This window comes from Phyllostomus discolor, chromosome 8, assembly GCF_004126475.2.
Source record: "Phyllostomus discolor isolate MPI-MPIP mPhyDis1 chromosome 8, mPhyDis1.pri.v3, whole genome shotgun sequence".
NCBI classification, from domain to species: domain Eukaryota; kingdom Metazoa; phylum Chordata; class Mammalia; order Chiroptera; family Phyllostomidae; genus Phyllostomus; species Phyllostomus discolor.
Genome location: NC_040910.2, coordinates 11,659,842 through 11,674,509, shown reverse-complemented (window position 1 = coordinate 11,674,509; position 14,668 = coordinate 11,659,842). Strand labels below are relative to the sequence as shown.

The 14,668-nt window shown below is 54.1% G+C and overlaps 1 protein-coding gene across 2 annotated transcripts in view; it reads left to right on the top strand.

The window, feature by feature from the left end:
- Positions 1-11,544, top strand: part of MAML3 (mastermind like transcriptional coactivator 3) — a 366,454-nt gene extending 354,910 nt beyond the window's left edge. Inside the window, exons 3-5 of one of the 2 annotated variants that reach the window (XM_036031830.1) lie at positions 1,160-1,423; positions 5,388-5,469; positions 10,075-11,544. In XM_036031830.1, coding sequence (XP_035887723.1) covers positions 1,160-1,423; positions 5,388-5,469; positions 10,075-11,072 — 1,344 coding nt within the window. In that variant the 3' untranslated portion in view covers positions 11,073-11,544. Of the gene's footprint in view, positions 1-1,159; positions 1,424-5,384; positions 5,470-10,074 lie in introns of both variants that reach the window. The other variant, XM_028519393.2, reaches the window with a different exon arrangement.
- The last annotated feature ends 3,124 nt before the right edge of the window (positions 11,545-14,668 follow it).

The window sequence follows — 14,668 nt, the reverse complement described above, 5'->3', positions numbered from 1 at the left end:
TCTACACGGTGTCGTCTGCATTGTCCACTGTCACAGGCTCCCCTCTGAGCGCCATCTCAAGGAGTCGCTGGCACAGTGTGTAAATCGGTCCCTGCCGCTCCCCCTCGATTCCTTAAGGACCAGTCCTTAAAGGTTGCCATCATGTAAATGACTGACACATCATTATAGAAGCCAAATTAAACCCCCCACATTTAAATTAGCCCAGACATACAAGAAGACTCTGTTTTGAAGATGTCGGGAGATTATATATTTTGGGGCAGTGTAACACATTCCTGCTTTTCACCATCAGCAACTCTCACTAACGGGATTTGTTTTCCAACATTTATCAAAAGCTTTCAAATGGCACGGTCACAGGGGACCCCTGAACAATGTGGGTCTGAACAGCACAGGTCCACTGGCACTCAGGTTTTTCAACAAGTATACAGTCGGCCCTCGGTGTCCCCGGCTCCCTCCCAGTGCTGATTTGACCAGCATCTTCAGCCCGCAGTTGGGCATTTGCAGTTATAGGTATGCGTTGGTCTAGACCACATGAGGGGCTGGAGCAGCCACGGGTTTCAATGCCCGTGAGGGTCCTGGAACCAACTCCCCACACACTTGGAGGAAAGACTGCAGTCAAGTTTTGAGCATAGTCAAAAATTATACCTGGATTTCCAAGTGCACGGGGTCAGCGCCCCAAACCCCACATTGTTCAAGGTGCACCTGTAACCAGAGTTCCATCAAACAGCAGCTCCGTGAATGAATAGATCCCAGCAAACTTCTGCGGATGCCGCTCGTACCCCCTGGGATACGGGCCTTTTGGCCAGGCAGGCAGGAAGGACTGAGAGACCGGGTCAGGCTGCCTCCCCAGAGCTAAGGTGAGCCAGGCCTGAGGGCTCGTTTCCCTGCCTTTGGGAGCACCGAGCCTCAGCTGAGAAGCCAGTCCCTTCAGAAACAGGACGGGCGTGGTCTCAGACCCCAGGACCTTGCTCTGTGCGTGCTCCCCTGCGGCCTCTGCAGCCCCACTGTAGCAAGGCCCCCTTTGAGGTCTGCCGCACTGTTTGTATGGAAACAGAATGTGTGCCCCCTGGGAGCCCTCAGGTCCCGCAGCCAGGGCCTCTGCCCCAGTGCCCTCCCTTCAGATGTGCAGTCACCACATCAGCATCTCTTTCTGTTCTCCCAGGAGCAGCACCCAGGTGGGCTTCCTCGGACCACCGGCCCCATGCAGTCCTCCGTGCCCCCAGGCTCAGGCGGCATGGTCTCGGGTGCCGGTCCCACGGGTCCCGGCTTCCTGGGCAGCCAGCCCCAGGCGGCCATCATGAAGCAGATGCTCCTTGACCAGCGGGCCCAGCTGATGGAGCAGCAGAAGCAGCAGTTCCTGCGGGAGCAAAGGCAGCAGCAGCAGCAGCAGCAGCAGCAGCAGCAGCAGCAGATTCTGGCCGAGCAGGTAACTCGCACCCACGGCGTCGGTTCCCTCCTGCAACCTCCCGTGTCCGAGAGGGACTTGTGGTCTGTGTTCTCTGTCTTGATGTCCACAGTCTAGCATTTCCCAGGATCACAAAACAACCTGCAGAATGTAGACCTTTCAATTAGTTAGCCTTTTGCTTAGAATTAGTTTGTTCTTAAAAAAAAAAAAAAAAAAAAAAAAACAGGCTTCAGCCATCGGTTTGAAGGCCCATTTGCCAGAGACATGTCCTGCCTTCAAGCCTGACTCCTTTGCTTCGGGTTTCGGGTACAGGGGTCAGCGTAATCAGCGCGGGTGGCAGGGGGCTGGCACACCTCCTTCTTACACTCCAATATTTCTAGCAGGAAGGAAAAAGAAAAATAATTCAGAGAACTTTGTCTTTTGAAAGAAAGTGTCGGGAGGAGGGGTTGAGGGGAATTCTACAGACTCGGCCATGAACAATGGAACAGGGACAATGGCAGAATAATAGGGCCCACGGAGCCACCTGGAAACCTGAACTGGAGGTCACAGAAAGGGGGCAAGTTTAAGGAAATTCCCAACAGCTCGGAGAATCTTTAAGTTAAAGGAAGGCCTAGCACAAAGCCTTACCTTCGGTGTCTCTGTCCACCCTCGCTGTGTAACTCCTCCAGCTTTGTTCCAGCGTGATTCTTCTTGGGGGTGTTTTGATTTGTTTTGTTTTGTTTTGATTTCCAGAGGCACATCCCTGGTTTCATATTACCCCAGGAAGCCTGAGACCTTGCACAAGAGACCCTTAGGTGGCGTCTGCCGGGCCTGCACAGGGCCTCGCACGCTTGTCTTACAGGAGATGTCAGGTTGTCGTCCAAGGCCTGAGGCCCCACAGAGCTCTGCCCCACGGTTACTACTCTTCTAGAATGTTCCCAATAGGGTCAGAACTTTGGAAATGGGTTAAGCATCCTCCACCACCTATTGTGGGGGCCACAGACATATTGGGATCCCTACTGACCAGCACTGCCGTTCAGAGTCACACCAGTCAGCCCCCAGATGGGAACACTGTCCAGTGCACCCATGTTCCACTTTTTTGCTTTTGTTCCTGAACAGCTGTGTGATGATCTCCCTTTTCACCAAGGCCGGTCCGCACCTGACAGCTCTTGTAAACACAAACCTCTATCCCTCTCACCCCGCAGAAGGTGCGGGGCAGGGAGCCACGCTAATGCCTCTCAGGCAGTGGTGCCCGGAGCTGCCCGGGGGAAGCTGGGCTCTGAGTCCTTCCCTCAGCCAGTCCCAGGAAGTGTCAGGTGTTCCTGTGACCATGCGTGATGGCTTTTGATACGTGTGCCGTGACCAAGACCCAGAGTGGGGGCAGGGTCAGCAGGCAGACCTCCGGGGTGCCAGCCCAGGGATGCGCCCACTCAGCAAGGCAAGCCAACCCCAGGAACGAGGAGGAGATAGAAGACTAGGAGAAGGGCCACCCCAGGGTGACACCCAGAGAGAGCAGGGGATCCCTCCCTCACCCAGGACAGGAAGGGATACGGGGCTCCTTGGAAAGGAGGAGGCAACGAGAAGGCACAGAAACAGAACAATCGGTATAATTCCTTGGAGACTGCGTGTGCCAGGAGGTGACGAGGGACCACGGCCAGAACAATGCGCCCCAGGCCAGAACGTGCCCAGTCTCCGGCCCATGGCATGGATTCGGAAAGCCAACCTAGCCCACCTCGGTCCTCATCAGCCCCTTCACAGGGCGCTTTGAAGGATCACACGGGCCAGTGTGTGAAAAGTCTGTGGAAGCCGCACTTCTGTCTGTGGGGACCTGTCACATGACCCTAGTGTCACATAAGAGCTGCAGTCACACCAGCCAGCCATCCTGTGGGACTAGCCCACAAGTGAAACTGAGAAAACAACTCAAGTCACTGCAGCATCTTAGCTGCACCTGGAGACACCGCTTCCCAACGCAGGCCGTCTAGGGGGTCTGCAAGGGGTGGGCTCTCAGCTCCTTGTTGTCAGGATGAACCCTGCCCTGTTGACCCCAAGATGGTTTCTCGGCCTTTGCAGTAGCAGAGCCGCCCCCAACACGTCCAGTTTTGTAACAGCGCGTTGGAGACGCCTGGCCTTCCCGAAAGGACAGGTGAGGGGGAAACAGAAGGATTGGGGGTCTTGCTTACCTTGGGGAACTTAAAAATAGGTCTTGGGTGGACTTCGAAATAAGAACAGAGCAGGTTGAAAGTAAAGGCGAAGGTAACATTTAATGCCTTCTCTAAAGAGTGCAGGGCATGTCGCCGTTCATGTAGTCCCAAAAGTTCCTCGGAACCTGGAATTTTTGAGCTGAAAGAAATATTAGAGATCATCAAGTCCCTTCATTGTACATATAACAGGCCCGGGCGGGAGCTGAAGGGACTTATTGGAGCTCACACAGCATGAGGGGCGGAGCCAAGACTGGAGGCCCCGCCCCATCCCTCCCCAGCCTGCCCCAGCCTGCCCCATGGAGTGTTCCTGATGTAAGAGGGGCAGTAAGTGGGAAATTTGGCTGGAGAAACTTTTATATGCTCGGCCTACTTGCAAGAATACCCTTATATTGTTTCCTAAAAGGTTAACATGGTTTCTTGTCCACACTTTGTCCACGCAGTTAATTACTTCTAACAGTGTGTGCGAAACACCTGGCGGGCCCCACAGGACAGGGTTGCCACGGCGCTGGTTTTCTCGGCCTTGTCGAGAAAAGAGGGGGAAAAAAAAGGAGAAAACAATAGAGCTGCCCAAGAACAAAAACAAGAGAAACAAATAGAAACAAACACGTGTTAGGAAGTGGTCGATGTGTGTTATTTCCTAAGGAACACTCGAAAGAGCAGGGCCCTCGTTGTGTGTGTGCTCCGCAGCCCTTGCAGATGAAAGGCGCCTCATGAATATTCAGGAGCTGCAGGAGGAGGTTAAGTGACACGTGGCGGAGGGTCACGCAGCTACCTGATGGCGGCCGAGAACTAAGACCCCTCTCTCTCTGCTCTCTCCACCCCACTCCTAATCTCTTTCCCTTTCCACACACAGCGTGATAACGATCACCACCGCCGCCCCGGAATATTGATAATAGCGCGAGCAACGCAGAATCCCCGTGGGCGGAAGAAGAAAGACTAGCCCGCGGGCCTCCTGGCTCCGGGTCCGTGTGGATTCCCACACAATTTCCTTGAGGCAGTCGATGCTGGGTATCTCACTTGTGGAGATGGATTTTACAGGCAGGGTGGCCCCGCGGGAATCACATTAGCCTTTTTTATAGCCCCTGAGAATCCCATCTTCCAATACCCGCAGCGTCTATTTAGGTCATTAAGAATTAGTCGCTTGTCCCTTTGAGCTCAGTCCCCACAATGCTCAGGAAAACGCGCAGGCTGACGCGGGAGAGTCAGAGTCAAAGTCAAAGCTGCCGCCAGCCCGTGCACGCAAGAGGCACGGACGAGGATGCTCCCCGCAGCAGTATTTGGGACGGCCCCAAACCGGAAATGCCCTAAATGACCATGGCTAGCAGGACAGGTTCATCAGTTGTGATGTCGACAGGATGGAACACTCTCAACAGCGAGAAGGAACAGACCGCAGCACCCGCATGAGTGAATCTCACAAATGCTGTGAACACAGGAAGCCCGACACCCAAAGCAGACACGGACACGCTGTGTACGCCCATTGTAAGGAAGCACAAAAGCGGACGTGCCTGATGGGTGCAGTCAGGTCAGGGCGGTGGCTCCCCGGGGTCAGATGAAGGGTAAAGACCAGCCAGAGGGGCTCCTGGCAACGTTCTGGGTCCTGATCAAGGTGCTTCTTCCAGGAGTGCGTTCCCTTGTGAAAACCCATCTAGCTGTACACTTTGCTTTGTGCGCTTGCCTGTCTGTGTGCTCTTCTTCAACCCAGAGTCTGGCTTGGGAAGGATCACTGCCTTCCCCAGAGCAGCAGGTACTGAACTGCACGCACGGCCCCCTCTCACCTCCGCCCGTCTTGTCCTCTGTTCCAGCAGCTGCAGCAGTCGCACCTACCCCGGCCGCACCTCCAGCCCCAGCGGAGCCCGTACCCCGTGCAGCAGGTCAACCAGTTTCAAGGTGAGGCCCGCGCAGCCGGTACCCTCGCCTTCTGTGCTGTGTTCCTGGCAGGGAACATTAAGCATGTTTGAGAACTGAGAGCACCAACCAATCAAAATGCATTCTTAGGGGCCCCTTGCTGGGTCCCAGAGAGCTGCTGGTGGGGTCGGGGGGGCGTTGGGGTGGCTGGGAGGCTGAGGCAGCTGTTCTTTGCCGAAAGTACAGAAGTGTTTCAATAGTTCAACCAACAAGAGCGTGCTGGTGCCGGCTGGCCCACTGTCAGTGTTGCTGACGTTGGGATTGTCATCTCAGTGACCACGGGAGGGGGTGGGGGTGAGGAAAGCTTGCACCATATCTTTCTTGCTAACCCCAGTGGGTTGTCTGGCCAAAGCCTTCACTTCCAGCTGCCCATGTGGGAGCTGCTCTGGCTCTCAGCAACCACCAATCCCTGCTGACTATACAAAACCAAGGGCCTTGAGGAGAGTTGGACCATCTTGCTCCTGCTGCCTTTGCAGAAATCCCAAATCATGGCCCCCACGTGACGTGTGCGTATGGGTGCACCGGATTCCATTCTTTTGCCAAGTAGGCAGGCCATTCAGATATCATTCTCTCCACGTCCAATAAAGAGAGCCCTGATGGTCTTGTGTGGGGTGGAGGGTGGGCCTGCGGACCCTTCCCAGCCCATTCACACAGAAGCTCCAGGGGTCCCCTAACAGCAGAAATCCTAATTCCCACCCCCTCCTCTTCTCATATGACCTAGCTCAAAGCATCCTAAGTTCTCACAGCTGCCCATCCCTTTGCGAATCTGTCAGGAGCCATGAAGCGCTGTGCACAGAAATGTGCATAGAAATGTGCATGCTCGAACATATGTAACGTTCCACAAGGGCTACGCCCCTCTGTAGACTGCGGGTGGAATGCGGTCTAGGGCGACATCTTTCAGTCTCTGGATGACGACACACAACTAGGTTATGAAAACAATGCAACATGCCTGGCTGGCATAACTCAGTGGATTGAGTGCAAGCTGCAAACCAAAGTGTCGCAGGTTCGATTCCCAGCCAGGGCACATGCCTGGGTTGCAGGCCATGACCCCCAGCAACCACACATAGATGTTTCTCTCTTTCTCCCTTCCCTCTCTAAAAATAAATAAAATCTTAAAAAAAAAAAAAAAAAAAAAAAAAAATGCAACCAGCCACAGCCAACATTTTTTAAAATGCAATACGGTAGGAAAGAAACTCTCAGAGTGTTTCATGATAAGGAAAACTCTTATTCCTGCTATAAACATGCACGCGTGTGTGCCAGCTCGTGCCCTGTGAGTTGGGCTTTAAGGTCTGAAAGCCACTGACGTTCACAGCCGGGTCTCGCTGAAGCGGCCTGCGAGCACACTGACACCTGAGTGGCTACCACTCCCTTCCACGTGACCCAGAGAAGGACAGAAGAAACTGGGCTGCCCATGGGTGTTCCATGCATGACATCAGTGCCAGTGCTCTTTGAAGAACTGTTTCTCACTTGGTTGTGGGCGAGGAGGGGTGGAAAATAGTCATGGCAACACGGGTCGTCTCTGCCATGGACACAGGGCCCTCCTCTGTTCCCGCAGTTCTCACGCTTCGCCTGCATCAGCATCCCCAGCAGAGCCTGTTAAAACACAGATGGCCCGCCCACCCCTCGGAGTTCCTCACTCAGGAGGTCTCTAGTGGGACCTGAGAATTCACATCTTAACAGGTTCCCCCGAGTTGCTGCTGCTGCTGGCAGAAGCACCTCGCTTGGAGAACTGGAGCTTTATTTATATCACAAACTAATTAAAAGCACGAAATCTGATAAACCTGGCATCGTGTCCGTTGGGTCTTCTAGGTTCATACCTCACTTGTTCTTTTCTGGAGTAAAGGGACACACCAATGTCTAATGAGTCCTCTGTACCATGAATTAGTTTGAATGCTTTCTTTCCAGTCCAAAAGTTCTACTCTTTGAATTTCTCTAAAACCTCAAAGCGCAGGTAATAAACCTAAAAATTTAGCTACGCTTAAGCTCAACCACCAGTGTGTTCCTGAGCTGAAGTGTGTGTATATATATATATATATTTACTATTTTCAGTGTTTTCATCTATTTACTAACACCCCAGATATCGCAATGTTATGTATCTGGGAAAATAGCAAATGGATAGATGAGAACGGTGTCCTTGGGGAGAAGTTGTGGTAGGAGAAACGTGCGTGAGAACCTCCACATCTCAAAGAGTTTAACGACTGTCTCTCTCTTCCTGAGCTCCGTGTCTCTGGGCCATGTTACATGCCTACGAGGAAATGCTTATTTTTCACAAATGCAGGCATCCATGAGTGAAAATAGAACACAGACCCTTTCAGGAAAAAATCTCATATTATCCTCTCCAGTAGAATACGGAAGATTGCCTGCGACTTTGTGATGTCAGCCGCAAGAAAGTAGACAAGAAGATTAATTGGACGACAGTGTCTCACAATATTATCTATTTTAGATGAAAACAGGAAAGGAGGGAAAGCGGTCTGTTTAACATAGGTAGTAATCAGATAAAGGCAAGCTCATTTTTTTGGAGGCATTCGAATTTTTTCCTATGTTTGTTTAAAATTACTGATGGCAAAAAAAAATACTAGATTAATAAAATGCCTTTTGTTATCCTTGAAAATATGATGCTGACTGCTGATTTTAAAATGCCTTTTTTCCATAAGATGTACTCCTGGGTAGCGCAGCCATGTGTATGAAGTAAAAGCAAAGGCTGGCTTGGGTGAGTCTTCTCACACCTCTCGGGAGGCACCGCAGCATCTCTGCTCTCTTCTCCAGGGAACCCGCTTCTAATTCAGAAACCGAGTCCCCACGGTACCCAGGCCTCGGCATGTCCATTGCACGCATGCAGCAAAACTGCTCATGATTCTGAAGTCTGTCTCCTCCAGCAGCCCCGCAGCCTGTGTGCGCGATTTGGGTCTCTCTGATCAGCCTCTGAGTCAGCAGTATGTTTCCCGTCAATTTTTACATAAACAACTCAAACCCCATCTCACCGCGGTTGATCCGATTGGCCCGGCAGTCAATACAGATTTCGAGTTAAGGTCACAAAACTTCCTAACAAGGTTACAAGTTGTACTCTATACTCCCTTCCGGGAGTCAGTCAGGAACTTTTGATTTTTTAAAAAATCACTTAGATGTAATTAAGCTCAACACACACACACACACAAAGGAAACATGTTTAAGGATCAGCCCTGGATCTTTCCGCCTTCCCCCCGGCAGCCACGCCATTTTTCAGTGCAGAACGGTATTGATCCCGAGCCTCAAAAACTTAAATCATAATCAAAATTCCCGTAATTTTCTTTCTTAAGGGAAGAAATAATATATGGAGACATATTTGCTGCCCAGAAATCAATGCCCCCATCAGGAAGACAAAAACACACTCCAGGTATCTGCCAGGGTGCCAGGCTTAACAAGGTGACACCGTTCTCATCTGGTTTCTCATCTCAGTTCCCAGGGAGGGTCAGATTTGCTTAGAGCATCGATTGGCTCCCGCGCTGCATCTTTTTTAAATGTCCAGGGGAAGAAACTATTTTTCTTTGTCTCGTAGAGTTAATCATTAGCAGGGATGTAGAAACCTCCGTCATGGCTCCTCCTGATCCCTTCCAGCCTCGACTGGGGCTCGAAGGGTGACCTTGCCCTTCTCCTGGCTGGGCTGGAGATTTCCTGGGAGCGTGGGAAGGAGGACTCGCTCGAACGCCTGATCCGAGTGGGGTGCCTCGGCACGTTCAGACTCTGGTGGCCGACATTAAAACTCGCTTGGCGATCTGCTGCGAGCCGTACTCATGCCAGTTTCAAGGAGCGGGCTTCACTGGAGAAAGCCACACAACTCGCTGCCAAGCAGCAAGTAGCAAGGTGCTTTCTTTGTCCAGCTCAGGGAGCTGGCCCGTGGCACGCACCGTTAGGATTTGGAGAATCTGGAGCATGTGGGAATCTATGGGGTGGGCCCAAAAAAAACACAAAAAAACAAAACACTCAATCTGTCAAAGTAGCTTCTTAGCAGAAGCAACGGCCTCTAACCTCGCAAATCCTACTCAAGTCTTAAGGGAAATTAGTGCGATAATGGGCTTTACACTGACAGCATTCTCTGCTGAGCCACGGTCCCCTTCACAAACAGAGTGTGCTCAGGGACCGCCGTCTCTTCTGAAGTCGGCCCAGGAGGTGAGTTTGCTCGCACCTGCGAGAAAAGGGGGCATTTAATTGGTTGAGGATGGCATCCCGTCGAGAAACATGAAAAATAGTTTGCTTCTGAAATGTGAACAGAAATAGCATCAGGTGAACAGTTAGCTACAGAAGTGTGTGCACCTGGGATCCCCACCCAGGGGTGTCTGTTTATATGTAAGTCACAGCCACAGTCATCTCTGGGGAGTGGGAACTAGGCGACCAATCTTCATCCATGTGCTCATTAGCATTTCCCAAACTTCTCACAGCCAGCATTGGTTCCAGGCAGAAAAAGTAATGATTGTTTTTATTCGGGATTTATTATCAGAGTAGATCCTTTTGTATAAAAGAATCCTGTCACCCCCAGAGAAAACCCCAGCACCTCGCCCCGGAATGTTGCGCATGGAGAAGAGTGACGGGTGCGTGTTCCTTTCCCCGCAGGTTCTCCGCAGGAGATGGCAGCCGTGCGGAGCCAGGCGGCCCTCCAGAGCATGCGGTCGTCCCGGCTGATGGCACAGAATGCAGGCATGATGGGAATGGGACCCTCTCAGAACCCAGGGACGATGGCCGCGGCCGCCGCCCAGTCAGAGATGGGACTGGCCCCTTACAACGCCACGCCGACCAGCCAACCGGGAATGTACAGCATGAGCCCGGGGATGACCCAGATGCTGCAGCACCCGAACCAAAGTGGCATGAGCATCACCCACAGCCCAGCCCAGGGGCCGCGGCAGCCCGCCTCCGGGCAAGGGGTGGGGATGGTGAGCGGGTTTGGTCAGAATATGCTGGTGAACTCAGCCATGACCCAGCAGCACCAGCAGATGAAAGGGCCGGTGGGCCAGGCCTTGCCGAGGCCCCAGGGCCCGCCGCGGCTGCAGAGCATCATGGGAACGGTCCAGCAGGGAGCCCAGAGCTGGCAGCAGAGGAGCTTGCAGGGGATGTCCGGGAGGACTAGTGGAGAATTGGGGTCATTCAGCAACGGTGCCAGCTACTCACTCCAAGCCAGCCAGCCGAGGCTGACCAAGCAACACTTCCCACAGGGACTGAGCCAGGTCATGGACGCTAATGCTGGCGCCGTGAGGACCCTCAACCCGGCTGCCATGGGTCGGCAAATGATGCCGCCGCTCCCGGGGCAGCAAGGGGCCGGCCAGGCCAGGCCGATGGTCATGTCTGGCCTGAGCCAGGGCGTCCCTGGCATGCCCACGTTCGGCCAGCCCCCGGCCCAGCAGCAGATGCCCAGCGGCAGCTTCGCCGCGGGCGGCCAGAGCCAGGCCTACGAGCGGAACGCCCCTCAGGACATGTCCTACAGCTACAGCGGCGAAGCCGCTGGGGCCTCCTTCCCCGGCCTCGCGGACGGCGCCGACCTCGTGGACTCCATCATCAAAGGCGGGCCGGGGGACGAGTGGATGCAGGAGCTCGATGAGCTGTTTGGAAACCCCTAATCAAGCGGGGCCCCACGAGCCACGACGGCAGTGGTGAAAGCATACCATGGGCAAACAAACAGGGCGTGGACCCATCCTCGTGTTTTGTTTCTTTGACCCACGTAAACTGAGCGAAACGGCGGCGGGCTGAGCGTGGAAGATCCAGGTGCCAATCCGCAGCCCCATGGGGCCTCCTGTCACCTGATTTTCACACCAAGGTCGAGGCAGGACGCCTGCAGATCCCTGCTGCAAGGGAGGGAGGGAGACACCACAGAGGTGGGCAGGGAGGGCAAACCTGAGTCCCGCTAGGCACGCCCTGGAGTCGATCACGTGGCCCAGCAGGAGCTGCTCCAGCCCGACCGACCGACCGACCGACTGCTGCCCAGGGCAAGGCATCCGTCAGCCCCTCCGGGCCCCCGTGTGGACACTGCCGCTCTGGCGACACACGAGACAGCGCCTTGGGCGGGGGAGCCCCACAGAGCCTGCTGGGTGGCTGTGCAGGCCAAGAGCACAGGTCAGAAACGTGCTGAGCTCTGGCTGGGAAGAGATGTCAGGTTTCAAGGCCTGTGACCGGATGTGGAGGGCAGGCACAAAGAACGGCGGGATGTCGCAGGGCGACTACCCAGGATCCTCCCGGCCTGTCTCCTGCCCTGCGAGGACCCCCAGGAACGTCAGGTGTTCTGCTGGCTGCCGCCAAGGGAGCTGGGAGGAGGGTCTGTCCTATGGTCCCAGGACAGCCCTCTGCTGGTGACCAGGGTGGCCACGGCCCCACGTGGCTGGGATGGAGCCTCCTGGGAGCCCAGTAGGACGGCGGCACATCAAGGCAGTTCCCATCCACTGCCGGCACCACGGGGTGGGGAGACCCTGGCGGAGGCTGTGTGCCCACCCGCATGGCCGCCTCTGCTCCATCCCTGCCCTCGTCCCTCCTTGTGTCCATCCCAGCGCCCTCGCTTCCCATCACAGCTGGATTCCAAGAAGAAATGAAGCTCTTGTCTCAAGGGAGCCCAGGCAGAGTCGAAATACACGCAAGAAGAACTTGGACAATGCCTGCAGCGCCAAGGCGACACTGGAGTGCCCCTTCTCTGCCGCGTGTGGCGCCGAAGGACCCAGCAGGCCGCTCCAGTGCTCAACGGCGGGCTTCCACACGCCACGCCCGGCACTACCCGTGTGCCCAGGAGGGCCGGCCTGGGGGTCTCCCGCTCGGGCTCCCTTCGGGGAAAACCCAGGGGGGTGCTCTAAAATCAGCCTTGCCCGTGCTCACCGGGAAGACAAATCCAAACCCCAGAGAGATGAGGCGCTGAAAAGTCAGTTACTCCACCTGACACATTTCTGTGACAAGAAGGGGGAAGACACAGTTGCTTCCACACGGGCAGAGCAACCGGCGTCGGAAGTCCTGTACAGTCGTGCTCTGTGTGATTCACTCAGCTCTGCCCCGACTGACGTCTCCCCGGGGCATCCACAGGCCCCGGGTCCGCGAGGCCTGGCTCTCTCTTTCACAAGGACTTAGCTGTACCTCCTGCCTCCCCTCCCACTGTGCTGCTTCACAGGCCATGTTGCATCATTATTGTCCTACGTGAGTCAGAGTGACGTGTGCTTTTCTCCTCCCACCCTCCCTCCCGTGTCCGAAAGGCCGGCTCCCTTCCGGGCAGTCATGTGCCACTCGCCACGCCAGAGCCCGGCCTGGGGACCGTGGGGGACCGGACGGACCGCCCTGGGGGAAGGTTCTGAGAAGGGGGGGGTTCCCATGGAAGGCTGAGGGCAGAGGATACAGGGGCGGCAGGCAGGCGAACACTGCCTTGACTTGCTCGCCGGGTCCTCAGGTTACAGATCGAGTGAGCAAGGAGCAGGATGGAGCAAGGAGAGGTGGCCAGGTGGCCAGGCGGCTGAGAGCCCAGGTGGGGGCTGCGCTCCCTGGGAACAGGTGTTAGTAGGTGACCTCGAGCACCCTGCCTGGGGAGGGAGCTGCCAGGGAAACTCCGGAGTGGAAACCGATGAAAACCAAAAAGAAGAGTAAGCAAGCAAGACAGAGTAGATAATTACCTTTTTCTGAAAGGTGCAGGAAGTAAATAGATAAGCAACGATGAGAAGCTAGAGGTCGCGGTTGGGAAAGTGGCTCTGTTACCTTTTAAAAGCTTCCTCCAAACGCTCAGTCCTGGGACCAACTAAATAGAGAGGTAGATTTTAATAACGTTGTTTTGTTTTTGTTTTTACTACGGTGCTGATGTATATGTAATGTCTAAAAAAGTTATCTGTAAATAAGTTTTTACAATACGGCAGATATCACTGGGTCTACTATCTGTAAAAAATATATACATATAAATATATATATACTGTTTGTTTAAAATAGAGTATTTTTATTTCATTCCTTAACTCATCATCACAGCAGTGGTATTGCACTTCAGATGACATCTAACTACTAATTTGTACTGTATGACCTATGGCAACTTGCTCCATTTTATTCAGATTTTTCTAGTTTTCTCTTTTTACTTTGTACATTGAGCATTGCTTATTTCCTTTTAAGAAATGTACAGGACTCTTAAATGTAGAAATGAAGTGATGTTGACATACTACTTTTAAAGAAAAAAAAACAAATAAAAGATTGTTATCTGAATCAACCCAAAGTCTAGTTTATTTTTGGATTGCTGCTGGATCCCCAGTCTTAATTAAGCAGCTATATTATGCCTGGGTTCTGGTATCAATACTTAAACATTTATCTAACGGTAGAGAGCAACCCATCATTCACAGCCTGTTTACTCCAACCACACGACGAAAACGTTCTCAGCCTGCACGAGGGGATGTGGCGGGGGGGGCGGGGGAAGCCGACTCGGAGGGGAACGGACTGAAGTCCGGCTGTGCACTCAGCCCCGTAACAACCCACATCCACCTGGTTCATTCAGAAGACTTGGGAAAATGACAGTAAAATTTTTATTTTAAAAAAGGTACACTTGGGTGGCGGGGGGAGTAGCAAAGAGGTTTCAGCTCCCCTGGAGAGGACCCTGTCCACACACGCGTGCACACACACGCACACCTATGTGCCTTACTTCTTCCAGCCCTGCTGGGCCAGGGCCTGGCTTAGCCTACACCCAGCCACCCCGAGTTAAAGTGCTTCGACAGGCCCCTCCTCACCGTGCAGGGGGGTGAGACACACACACACAGAATTCACGTTCCAGAGCTCCCCCTCCCACAGGATCAAGCAGTGGCGGGGACTCTGCCCGAAGTCGCCCCCTGCTGGGCTTCCTGCCCATCTCCGCCTGGTCTCCCCACTCCCTTTGTTTCCCTCCCATCCTGGGAGCCCCTCGTTAGCCACCCCCACACCCGTGACTCCGCCCCTTCGCTTCTGGAAGACCTGACCTAAGGCCACTTTAGGAGAGTCAAAAATTGATCCAAAACAACGGTGATTTTTAATACATACACACCAAGAGAGCGTGAACTTCACCGTGGAGGGGGAGGCCAGTCCTACCCACGGTGGAGCACGGTTGCGCACAGGTGGGCAGATCACGCCCCGCGACACTGGGCCGCAGATGATCCACTCGTGAGCTGAATCTGGGGCGTGGTGCGGGGCAGCCGGCACCAGAGACACAAACCCGCGGCTCTGAGAAGGGCTGAGTGCCCCGCCT